Raw genomic sequence first — 12,360 nt, 5'->3', positions numbered from 1 at the left:
GGGTATATAAAATCCAGGAAAAAAGAATTTCTGGTATTGCTTGCCTCTGGAAAAAGTTAGCTTTTTGAACGAAAAAAAGCAATTATTTCGAATAAGTAATATTAAAAAAAGGTCTTTTTCATTGGGTCAAGCAGTTGTTCAAATCAAACCAAACTCGGTATGGAGTATCCCTAGGGTATATAAAATCTAGGAAAAAAATTTTCTGTTTAGCTTGCCTCTGGAAAAAGTTAGGTTTTTGAACAAAAAATTGCGATCATTTCGAATAAGTAATTTTAAAAATGGATCATTTTAATAGTGTCATAGAGTTTTCCAAATTGAACCAAAATTGGTATGGAGTATCCCCAGGGTATATGAAATCTAGGAAAAAAAATTTCGGGTATAGCTTGCCTCTGGATAAAGTTAGGTTTTTGAACGAAAAATTGCGATTATTTCGAATAGGTAATTTCACATAAAGGTCTTTTTCATCGGGTCAAGCAATAGTTCAAATCGAACCAAACTCAGTGGGGAGTATCCCTAGGGTATATAAAATATAGGAACAAAAAATTTTGCTTTAGAGCTTGCCTCTGGAAAAAGTTAGGTTTTTGAACGAAAAATTGCGATTATTTCGAATAACTAATATTAAAAAAAGGTCTTTTTCATTGGGTCAAGCAGTTGTTCAAATCAAACCAAACTCGGTATGGAGTATTCCTAGGGTATATAAAATTAAGAAAAAAGTTTTTCTGTATAGCTTGCCTCTGGGGAAAAGTTAGGTTTTTGAACGAAAAATTGCGATTACTTCGAATAAGTAATTTTAAAAATAAGTCTTTTTGATAGGGTCATAGAGTTGTCCAAATTGAACCAAAATTGGTATGGAGTATCCCCAGGGTATATGAAATTATAGGAAAAAAAATTTCTGGTATAGCTTGCCTCTGGATAATGTTAGGTTTTTGAACGAAAAATTGCGATTATTTCGAATAAGTAATATTAAAAAAAGGTCTTTTTTATTGGGTCAAGCAGTTGTTCAAATCAAACCAAACTCGGTATGGGGTATCCCTAGGGTATATAAAATCTAGGAAAAAAATTTTTGGATTAGCTTGCCTTTGGAAAAAGTTAGGTTTTTGAACAAAAGATTGCGATTATTTCGAATATGTATTTTTAAAAATAGATCTTTTTGATAGTGTCATAGAGTTGTCCAAACTGAACCAAAATTGGTATGGAGTATCCCCAGGGTATATGAAATCTAGGAAAAAAATTTCTGGTATAGCTTGCATCTGGATAAAGTTAGGTTTTTGAACGAAAAGTTGCGATTATATCGAATAAGTAATTTCAAATAAAATTCTTTTTCATCGGGTCAAGCAATTGTTCAAATCGAACCAAACTCGGTATGGAGTATCCCTAGGGTATATAAAATATAGGAACAAAAACTTTTACTTTAGAGCTTGCCTCTGGAAAAAGTTAGGTTTTTGAACGAAAAATTGCGATTAATTCGAATAAGTAATTTTAAAAATAAGTCTTTTTGATAGGGTCATAGAGTTGTCCAAATTGAACCAAAATTGGTATGGAGTATCCCCAGGGTATATGAAATTATAGGAAAAAAAATTTCTGGTATAGCTTGCCTCTGGATAATGTTAGGATTTTGAACGAAAAATTGCGATTATTTCGAATAAGTAATATTAAAAAAAGGTCTTTTTTATTGGGTCAAGCAGTTGTTCAAATCAAACCAAACTCGGAATGGGGTATCCCTAGGGTATATAAAATCTAGGAAAAAAATTTTTGGATTAGCTTGCCTTTGGAAAAAGTTAGGTTTTTGAACAAAAAATTGCGATTATTTCGAATATGTATTTTTAAAAATAGATCTTTTTGATAGCGTCATAGAGTTGTCCAAACTGAACCAAAATTGGTATGGAGTATCCCCAGGGTATATGAAATCTAGGAAAAAAATTTCTGGTATAGCTTGCATCTGGATAAAGTTAGGTTTTTGAACGAAAAGTTGCGATTATTTCGAATAAGTAATTTCAAATAAAATTCTTTTTCATTGGGTCAAGCAATTGTTCAAATCGAACCAAACTCGGTATGGAGTATCCCTAGGGTATATAAAATATAGGAACAAAAAATTTTGCTTTAGAGCTTGCCTCTGGAAAAAGTTAGGTTTTTGAACGAAAAATTGCGATTATTTCGAATAAGTAATTTTAAATATAAGTCTTTTTGATAGGATCATAGAGTTGTCCGAATTGAACCAAAATTGGTATGGAGTATCTCCAGGGTATGTAGAATCTAGGGAAAAAAATTTCTGGTATAGCTTGCCTCTGGAAAAGTTAGGTTTTTGAACGAAAAATTGCGATTATTTCGAATAAGTAATTTTTTAAAAAAATCTTTTTCATTGGGTTAAGCGGTTGTTCAAATCCAACCAAACTCGGAATGGGGTATCCCTAGGGTATATAAAATCTAGGAAAAAAATTTTTGGATTAGCTTGCCTTTGGAAAAAGTTAGGTTTTTGAACAAAAAATTGCGATTATTTCGAATATGTATTTTTAAAAATAGATCTTTTTGATAGCGTCATAGAGTTGTCCAAACTGAACCAAAATTGGTATGGAGTATCCCCAGGGTATATGAAATCTAGGAAAAAAATTTCTGGTATAGCTTGCATCTGGATAAAGTTAGGTTTTTGAACGAAAAGTTGCGATTATTTCGAATAAGTAATTTCAAATAAAATTCTTTTTCATTGGGTCAAGCAATTGTTCAAATCGAACCAAACTCGGTACGGAGTATCCCTAGGGTATATAAAATATAGGAACAAAAAATTTTGCTTTAGAGCTTGCCTCTGGAAAAAGTTAGGTTTTTGAACGAAAAATTGCGATTATTTCGAATAAGTAATTTTAAATATAAGTCTTTTTGATAGGATCATAGAGTTGTCCGAATTGAACCAAAATTGGTATGGAGTATCTCCAGGGTATGTAGAATCTAGGGAAAAAAATTTCTGGTATAGCTTGCCTCTGGAAAAGTTAGGTTTTTGAACGAAAAATTGCGATTATTTCGAATAAGTAATTTTTTAAAAAAATCTTTTTCATTGGGTTAAGCGGTTGTTCAAATCCAACCAAACTCGGTATGGAGTATCCCTAGGGTATATAAAATCTAGGAACGAAAAATTTTGCTGTATAGCTTGCCTCTGGAAAAAGTTAGGTTTTTGAACGAAAAATTGCGATTATTTCGAATAAGTAATTTTTAAAAAAATCTTTTTCATTGGGTTAAGCGGTTGTTCAAATCCAACCAAACTCGGTTTGGAGTATCCCTGGGGTATATAAAATCTAGGAATGAAAAATGTTGCTGTATAGCTTGCCTCTGGAAAAAGTTAGTTTTTTAAACAAAAAATTGCGTTTATTTCGAATAAGTATTTACGAAAAAGTCTTTTTCATCGGGTCAAGCAGTTGTTCAATTCAGACCAAACTCGTTATGGAGTATCCCTGGGGTATATTAACTCTAGGAAAGAAAGAGTTTTCTGTATAGCTTGCCTCTGGAAAAAGATAGATTTTTGAACAAAAAATTGCGATTTTTTCGAATAATTAATTTTAAAAATAAATCTTTTTGATAGGGTCATGGAGTTGCCCAAATTGAACAAATATTGGTATGGAGTATACCCAGAGTTTATAAAACCTAGGAAAGAAAATAATTTCTGGTATAGCTTGCCTCTGGAAAAAGTTAGGTTTTTGAACAAAAAATTGCGATTATTTCGACTAAGTAATTTTAAAATTAGGTCTTTTTGATAGGGTCATAGGGTTGTTCATATTGAACCAATATTGGTATGGAGTATCCCCATGGTATATACCACCTAGAAAGAAATGAATTTCTGGGATAGCTTGCCTCTGGAAAAAGTTAAGTTTTTGAACAAAAAATTGCGATTATTTCGAATAAGTAATTTAAAAAATAGTCTTTTTCGTCGGGTCAAGCAGTTGTTAAAATCGAACCAAACTTGTCATGGAGTATCCCCGGGATATTTAAAATCTAGGAAAAAAAGAATTTCCCGTATAGCTTGCCTCTGGAAAAAGTTAGGTTTTTGAACAAAAAATTGCCATTATTTCGAATAAGTAATTTTAGAAAAAGTCTTTTTCATCGGATCAAGCAGTTGTTCAAATCCAACCAAACTCGTTATGGAGTATCCCTAGGGTATAATAAATTTAGGACAGAGTAAAATTTTTGTATAGCTTGCCCCTGGAAAAATTTGGGTTTTTGAACGAAAAACTGCGATTTTTTCGAATAATTAATTTCAAAAATAAATCTTTTTGATAGGTTCATAGAAATGCCCAAATGGAACCAATATTGGTATGGAGTATTCCCAGAGTTTATAAAACCTAGGAAAGAAAATAATTTCTGGTATAGCTTGCCTCTGGAAAAAGTTAGGTTTTTGAACAAAAAATTGCGATTATTTCGACTAAGTAATTTTAAAATTAGGTCTTTTTGATAGGGTCATAGGGTTGTTCATATTGAACCAATATTGGTATGGAGTATCCCCAGGGTATATACAACCTAGGAAGGAAAAGAATTTCTGGTATAGCTTGCCTCTGGAAAAAGTTAGGTTTTTGAACAAAAAATTGCGATTATTTCGAATAAGTAATTTAAAAAATAGTCTTTTTCGTCGGGTCAAGCAGTTGTTAAAATCAAACCAAACTTGTCATGGAGTATCCCCGGGATATTTAAAATCTAGGAAAAAAAGAATTTCCCGTATAGCTTGCCTCTGGAAAAAGTTAGGTTTTTGAACAAAAAAATTGCCATTATTTCGAATAAGTAATTTTAGAAAAAGTCTTTTTCATCGGATCAAGCAGTTGTTCAAATCCAACCAATCTCGTTATGGAGTATCCCTAGGGTATAATAAATTTAGGACAAAGTAAAATTTTTGTATAGCTTGCCCCTGGAAAAATTTGGGTATTTGAACGAAAAATTGCGATTTTTTCGAATAATTAATTTCAAAAATAAATCTTTTTGATAGGTTCATAGAAATGCCCAAATGGAACCAATATTGGTATGGAGTATCCCCAGGTTATATACAATCTAGGAAAGAGAGACTTTTTGGTGTAGATTGCCTCTGGAAAAAGTTAGCTTTTTGAACGAAAAATTGCGATTATTTCGTTTAAGTAATTTTAAAAATAAGTCTTTTTGATAGGGTCAAAGAGTTGTTCAGATTGAACCGATGTTGGTATGGATTATCCCCAGGGAATATACAACCTAGGAAAGAAAGGAGTTTCTGTTTTAGCTTGCCTCTGGAAAAAGTTAAGTTTTTGAACAAAAAGTTGCGATTATTTCGAATAAGTAATTTAAAAAAAGGTCTTTTTCATCGGGTCAAGCAGTTGTTAAAATCGAACCAAACTTTGTATGGAGTATCCCCAGGGTGTTTAAAATCTAGGAAAAAAAGATTTTTTGGTGTAGCTTGCCTCTGAAAAAAGTTGGGGTTTTGAACGAAAAATTGCGATTGTTTCGACTGAGTAATTTTCAAAAAAAGTCTTTTTGATAGGGTCATAGTGTTGTTCAGATTGAACCAATATTGGTATGGAGTATCCCCAGGGTATATACAACCTAGGAAGGAAAAGAATTTCTGGTATAGCTTGCCTCTGGAAAAAGTTAGGTTTTTGAACGAAAAATTGCGATTATCTCGAATAAGTAATTTTAAAAAAAGGTCTTTTTCATCGGGTCAAGCAGTTGTTAAAATCAAGCCAAACTTGGTATTATTGAGTATCCCCAGGATATTTAAAATCAAGGAAAAAAAGAAATTCCCGAATAGCTTGCATCTGGAAAAAATTAGGTTTTTGAACGAAAAGTTTCGATTATTTCGAATAAGTAATTTTAAAGAAAGGTCTTTTTCATCGGCTCAAGCAGTTGTTCAAACCAAACCAAACTGGGTATGGAATATCCCTAGGGTAAAATAAAAAGAGGACAGAAATATTATTTTGTATAGCTTGCTTCTGGAAAAAGTTAGGTTTTTGAACGAAAATTTGCGATTATTTCGAATAAGTAATTTTAAAAAAGGATTTTTTCATCAGGTCAAGCAGTTTTTCAAATAGAACCAAAGTTTGTATGGAGTATCCGCAGGGTAATTAAAATCCAGGAAAGAAAGACTTTTCGGTGTAGCTTGCCTCTGAAAAAAGTTGGGGTTTTGAACGAAAAATTGCGATTGTTTCGACTGAGTAATTTTCAAAAAAAGTCTTTTTGATAGGGTCATAGTGTTGTTCAGATTGAACCAATATTGGTATGGAGTATCCCCAGGGTATATACAACCTAGGAAGGAAAAGAAATTCTGGTATAGCTTGCCTCTGGAAAAAGTTAGGTTTTTGAACGAAAAATTGCGATTATCTCGAATAAGTAATTTTAAAAAAAGGTCTTTTTCATCGGGTCAAGCAGTTGTTAAAATCAAGCCAAGCTTGGTATTATTGAGTATCCCCAGGGTATTTAAAATCAAGGAAAAAAAGAAATTCCCGAATAGCTTGCATCTGGAAAAAATTAGGTTTTTGAACGAAAAGTTTCGATTATTTCGAATAAGTAATTTTAAAGAAAGGTCTTTTTCATCGGCTCAAGCAGTTGTTCAAACCAAACCAAACTGGGTATGGAATATCCCTAGGGTAAAATAAAAAGAGGACAGAAATATTATTTTGTATAGCTTGCTTCTGGAAAAAGTTAGGTCTTTGAACGAAAATTTGCGATTATTTCGAATAAGTAATTTTAAAAAAGGATTTTTTCATCAGGTCAAGCAGTTTTTCAAATAGAACCAAAGTTTGTATGGAGTATCCGCAGGGTAATTAAAATCCAGGAAAGAAAGACTTTTCGGTGTAGCTTGCCTCTGGAAAAAGTTAGGTTTTTGAACGAAAAATTTCGATTATTTCGACTAGGTAATTTAAAAATAAGTCTTTTTGATAGGGTCATAGAGTTGTCCAAATTGAACCAAAATTGATATGGAGTGTCCCCAGGGTATATAAAATCTAGGAAAAAATTTTTCTGATATAGCTTGCCTCTCGATGAAGCTAGGCTTTTGAACGAAAAATTGCGATTATTTCGAATAAGTAATTTTGAAAAAGGTCTTTTTCATCGGGTCAAGCAATTGTTCAAATCAAACCAAACTCGTTATGGAGTATCCCTATAGTATATAGAATCTAGGAAAAAAGTTTCTGGTATAACTTGCTAACTTAAAAAGTTATTTCTTTATTTATATTATTTTTATCTCATATATTTTGTAATTTATTATGTTTTTGTCATTGTTTCCGACAATTCTTAGCCATTTTTTTGTTTGCTTTTATTTTGTTTTGAAGTGAAAGTCTAGGCCTGGTTTTTCGGCAAGTGCTTTGCTCAAAAATCTCCTAAAGTTGAATGTTCATAACTCCGCCGTAGCCGGTCCCCAGCCTGGTTGAGATAACAGCCCGGAGGGAAACACACCCAAATCATAATGGAAAAATCTCAAGAGTTGATTTTTTTCAAATCAAATTGAGGTATTTTCGACACTACTGTAGCTAAATATATTTATAGACTCATTTAGTGCTTGTGATCAGACTACCGCGTGCTTTCGAGACGGTTTACGGGCCGAGGATTTTACCGAAAAATAACGGGGAAAAGAGTGTAAAGAGGTTTAAAAAAATGTTTTTACACCGTTAGTGCTATCCTTAATAAGGGTGAAAAAGTGTAAGGCAAGAGTGTAATTACAAGAAAAAGAGTGGAAGAGTGTAATAAAAGGTTTAATGGTGTAAAATAAGGGTGTAAAAATAAGTTAATGGTGTAATTAAAAATAGTGTAACTGGAAGAAATTACACCCTTATTCCACCGTTTAAAATTTTTTTACACTCTTAAATTACACTTTTTCCACCCTTATTAAGGGTAGCACTAGCGGTGTAAAAATATTTTTTACACTCTCTACACTCTTTTCACCGTTATTTTTGGAGAAAGTCCTCGGCCCGGAAGAAACCCCGATTGTAGTAACCTATTTTTGATTTCATCCATTACTCCACTATTTCAATTATTTTGCACGCCTATTTAAATGCAGATGATATTGGGCAGTACTATCCTTAGGCACAAGTTACAGTAAATTTAAAAATTGAAAAAAGTTATTATATGTTGTATTTTGGTTCTAAATGAAGAGTTGCGTTCTCTATTTTATTGGCACTTCGATTAATTTGCATCTCAAAGTTTTCAAAAAAAAAATATTTTTAGTTTTAAATCATGTTCACATAATACATTTGACTAGCAATGTATCAATTACATACAATTTGACAGAGTTGAATTATTTTTTTTATTCCAGTTGAGAGCTAAATTGAAGCAACCAAACGTGGCCGAACAATGTCATGAAAAAACTATAGGTTCGTTCCGATTTTATCCTTCATTAGATTTTTGCTTCACACAAAAAGATGCAATTGCAATTTTCTGAATTCTCTCATCATTTTTTGTTAGACCAGATCGGAATTACGGAAAAGTTACGGAATGCCTTTCTGTTAATTGTTTCATTGCTCTCAAACAATGGTTGTATTGTTTGTGTTAATAAGTGAAGAGAAGTAGGAAAGAAAACTGTCCAACAAGTTTGCAGTTAATAAAGTTTAAACTTGAACTAACTTCATTAGTAGTATTAACCCTTCTAACTATTAGTAGTACTAACCCTTCTGTTACATTTAACCATATATTCAATAAGTTTACTTTTGCCATTCGCTTTTTTTCGAGTTTTATTTCCAAATTCCGACCGACTTTATTTTTTCATCTGTTAATTGTTTCATTGCTCTCAAACAATGGTTGTATTGTTTGTGTTAATAAGTGAAGAGAAGTAGGAAAGAAAACTGTCCAACAAGTTTGCAGTTAATAAAGTTTAAACTTGAACTAACTTCATTAGTAGTATTAACCCTTCTAACTATTAGTAGTACTAACCCTTCTGTTACATTTAACCATATATTCAATAAGTTTACTTTTGCCATTCGCTTTTTTTCGAGTTTTATTTCCAAATTCCGACCGACTTTATTTTTTCATACCAATCAGCAAAAAATCAGAGTAACAATTCATTATGTTCAGGAAGGATTAAGAAACTGCGATTCATGATGTTCAAAAAAATCTCAGAATTTTACTCTGAAATTTACCATCAAATGTCTAATAAGTGTCCTGATCAGAGCTCTGCGCATAGAAAAAAAACGAAATGAATTTACTATGATTCAGTAAAAATTTCTAATTGCACTCAGGTCCGGCAAGACAATTCCCTGGCGGCAAAGGCTTTCATAACAATTTGACCCCTCAATCACCTCCACCTAATTCCCAAGACTCTCCCATCATCCTGGCATTTTGAAGCCCCTAATGCGACATCCCTATTCTAATACCGACGGCTATCTTGCAAGATCTTGCAAGAATCTTGCCATATTATCTCAAGATTTCACACCATCTTGCAAGATCTTGCAAGATTCTTCCAAGATCTGAGAAGATAGCCGTCGTATATGCAAGTATCTTGCAATGTAAGCGTCGATCTTGCAAGATAGGCATCGAACTCTTGCAAGATTCTTGCTAGATAAGCGTCGAAGTCTCGCAAGGATCTTGCGAGATGAGCGTCTGATTTTTGCAAGGGGCTTGCACAATAGGCGACTAATTCTTGCAAGGCTCTTGCAAAATGGGCGTCCGGACATCTAGTCTTAGCTTGAGCGCGGGCCTTCTTTGATGACTAGAGTCCGTGTATTACTGAGTTACAGAAGGAGCGCATTCGACCTAGCTAGCCACCAAAAAAGACCCAAAAGAGTTAGTACTAATGCGCGACGGGGTCACAAACAAAGGCGGGGGTTATCGCGCTGAAGAAAGAAACCGACAAACATAAAAGAACATCTAAATGCACAAGAAAAGGGGCACAGAGAGGGATGAGGTTATATTACTGAAAGAAAGAAACATATAGATGATGAACATCTAAATGCGCAAGAAAGGGGGCACAGAGAAGCGTGGGGTTCAAGGGAACGAAAAACAACTGAGCGGAGAGCGAGCGAAACAGAAACGAACAAGCGGGAAAGCGAGCGAACGAAAAATGAGCGAGCGCAATGCGAGCCAAACAGAATCAAATGGGCGTAAAAGCGAGCGAACGGAAAACGAGCGAGAGCAAAGCGAGCGAAACGAAGACGAACGAGTGTGAAAGCAAGCGAACAAAAAACGCGCAAGCGCAATGCGATCAAAACAGAAACGAGCGAGCGTGGAATCGAGTGAACAAAAAATGAGCGAGCACAGAGCGAGCGAAACAAAGACGAACGAGTGTGAAAGCACGCGACCGAAAAACGAGCGAGCGCAACGCGAGAGAAACAAAAACGAACGAGCAAAGCCGAATTTGCCCGTAAGGCAATCCTAGAGAGCAAAAAACTTTGCCATAAGGCAAATAAAAGGACAGAAAAACGAAGAAACAAATGCCCAGAGGTTAACAAGAAGAGAGAGCAAGAGAGAGAGAGAGAGAGAGAGAGAGAGAGAGAAAGACAGAGAGAGAGAGAGACAGAAAGAGAGAGAGAGAGAGAGAGAGAGAGAGAGAGAGATAGGGAGATAGAGAGAAAGAGAGAGAGAGAGAGAGAGAGAGAGAGAGAGAGAGATGGAGCGAGAGAACAAAAGAGCTTGTGAGAGCTCATCAAGAACAAACAAAAGCGAGCGCGCAAGAAACAAGCGGACACAAAACAATCAAAAGAACAACGAGCGAGCGCAAAACGAGCAAAGGACGGGAGAGCCCAAAGCAATTTTTTGGAGCTAAGGCATTTTCATCCCTAATTCAAGAGTAAAAACTAAACTTTTGTTTGCAGTTATTTTTCACTTGAAATAATGGTTTCAATTCTATTTTGGATTATTCAAGACTTGTCAATGCTTGACAAGTCGCTCTTAGAACCAGAAACGAGACGGCATTGGAGTTGATTTGTTAACAAAATACGCGGAATTCACACAAGAGGTGCAGAAAATGTCTAAGAGCTAGCTGCGGGAATGCCTCAATGTTTTCTCTTTCTTTCAAACATGATATTTCGAATCTTCTTTGCAGCACTTAATGAGCAGTTTGCGGAAAGTGTACTTAAATTAACGGTACGTTTGGTTTTCAGCTGTTTGTGCTGAGGCTACGGGCTGAATCCTTGAATATCCTTCGAAAGGGTCACAAAGTTACTCAATCTCCGACAGTATTTTTTACTGTAGTGACTCTTTGTTGCGCATGCAGAGATCCAGGGACAAGTCCAAACAAAAATGAACAAATAGTGTTCTTTTTTAATTGACAATTAACTTGGTTAACATAACGGTGGTTATCAATACAACAGATTAACAGTTTATGAATCTTATTTCATCAGCGTTTTTCATTTTCCCATGTAAAATGTTTGTTTTTATTCTCCCCACTTTGGTCAGGTATGAATAAAAATAGTAGAGCTGGCGGCTCATCATAAAATGACCAATCTGGACTCTTCTTATTCTGAACTCGTAATTAAATCTGGCCAAAACAAATAGTGATCATCTTTGGCATACTTCTTTAATAAACACGAAGGATATCTTAATTTTTGGATCCTGTTCCAGCTGCTGGACGTGACAGTATCACCCGGGGGAAGCCAGTGTCCGTGTGAGATAACAGAAGTAGGCTCAGGTGAGATCACAATAGGGAACAAAGACACACAACCCCTCACTGCGGGTGAAGAGTACTTCGTCTACCTTCGAACATCCAGCTTTGCAGGTATCAAAAGCAGCCCTGTTGAAATTGTCAAATCCCTACCTATCGACACAATCACAACCAACACCTGGATAAATGGACAGACCGCAAATTTTGAGGTAATAATTCGAAGCGCGGAAATTACTTTCAAAAGAATCTATATGATACGCTAGGACATTGTTTGCAGTCCCGGGTCGAAATCGAATGTTCATCTTGTAAGATTCTGGCAGATTCTGCCAGATTCTTACAAGAATCTGCATATTCTTGCAAGATAACAATTTTTCTGTTAGAATCTTGCAAGATAACAATTTTTCTGTTAGAATTTTGCAAGATAACAATTTTTCTGTTAGAATCTTGCAAGATAAGAATTTTTCTGTTAGAAATTTGCAATATAGCAATTTTTCTGCCAGAATATTGCAGGATAATCATTTCTCTGTCAAAATCCTCTGATATATCCAATTTTTTGCACAAGATCCTGCAAGATGGATTGATTAGTGCGAGTAATTCTGACAGCAAGAGATTTGCGTGAAAGCTCTGCTAAAGTCCTTCGAAGCTCAGAAAAATGGTAAGTCGTGAATAAACACATTTTTTGGGCATTGGCAAGAACACTTAAGCGTAAGGAGCTGAATTGAGTGAAAGGAAGCTGTTTGATACGTATTAAAGAAAGAGAAATTAGATTGACACAATCTTGTCTTCTCTATGATGTTGATTTTTTTCAGTTTTTTGTTTTCTCTCTGTGTGTT

General features: G+C 34.5%; 1 protein-coding gene across 2 annotated transcripts in view; it reads left to right on the top strand.

Annotated features, from left to right (window-relative positions):
- LOC142348373 (uncharacterized) overlaps positions 1–12,360 on the top strand; it is a 216,132-nt gene that overhangs the window by 194,437 nt on the left and 9,335 nt on the right. For both annotated transcript variants that reach the window (XM_075399697.1, XM_075399696.1), the window contains exon 17: positions 11,488–11,736. In XM_075399697.1, coding sequence (XP_075255812.1) covers positions 11,488–11,736 — 249 coding nt within the window. The remainder of the gene's footprint in view (positions 1–11,487; positions 11,737–12,360) is intronic.

This window comes from Convolutriloba macropyga, chromosome 10, assembly GCF_964194025.1.
Source record: "Convolutriloba macropyga chromosome 10, txConMacr16.3, whole genome shotgun sequence".
NCBI lineage: Eukaryota > Metazoa > Xenacoelomorpha > Acoela > Convolutidae > Convolutriloba > Convolutriloba macropyga.
The sequence above is the reverse complement of the archived record's forward strand: the minus strand, read 5'-3'. Positions and strand labels throughout refer to the sequence as shown.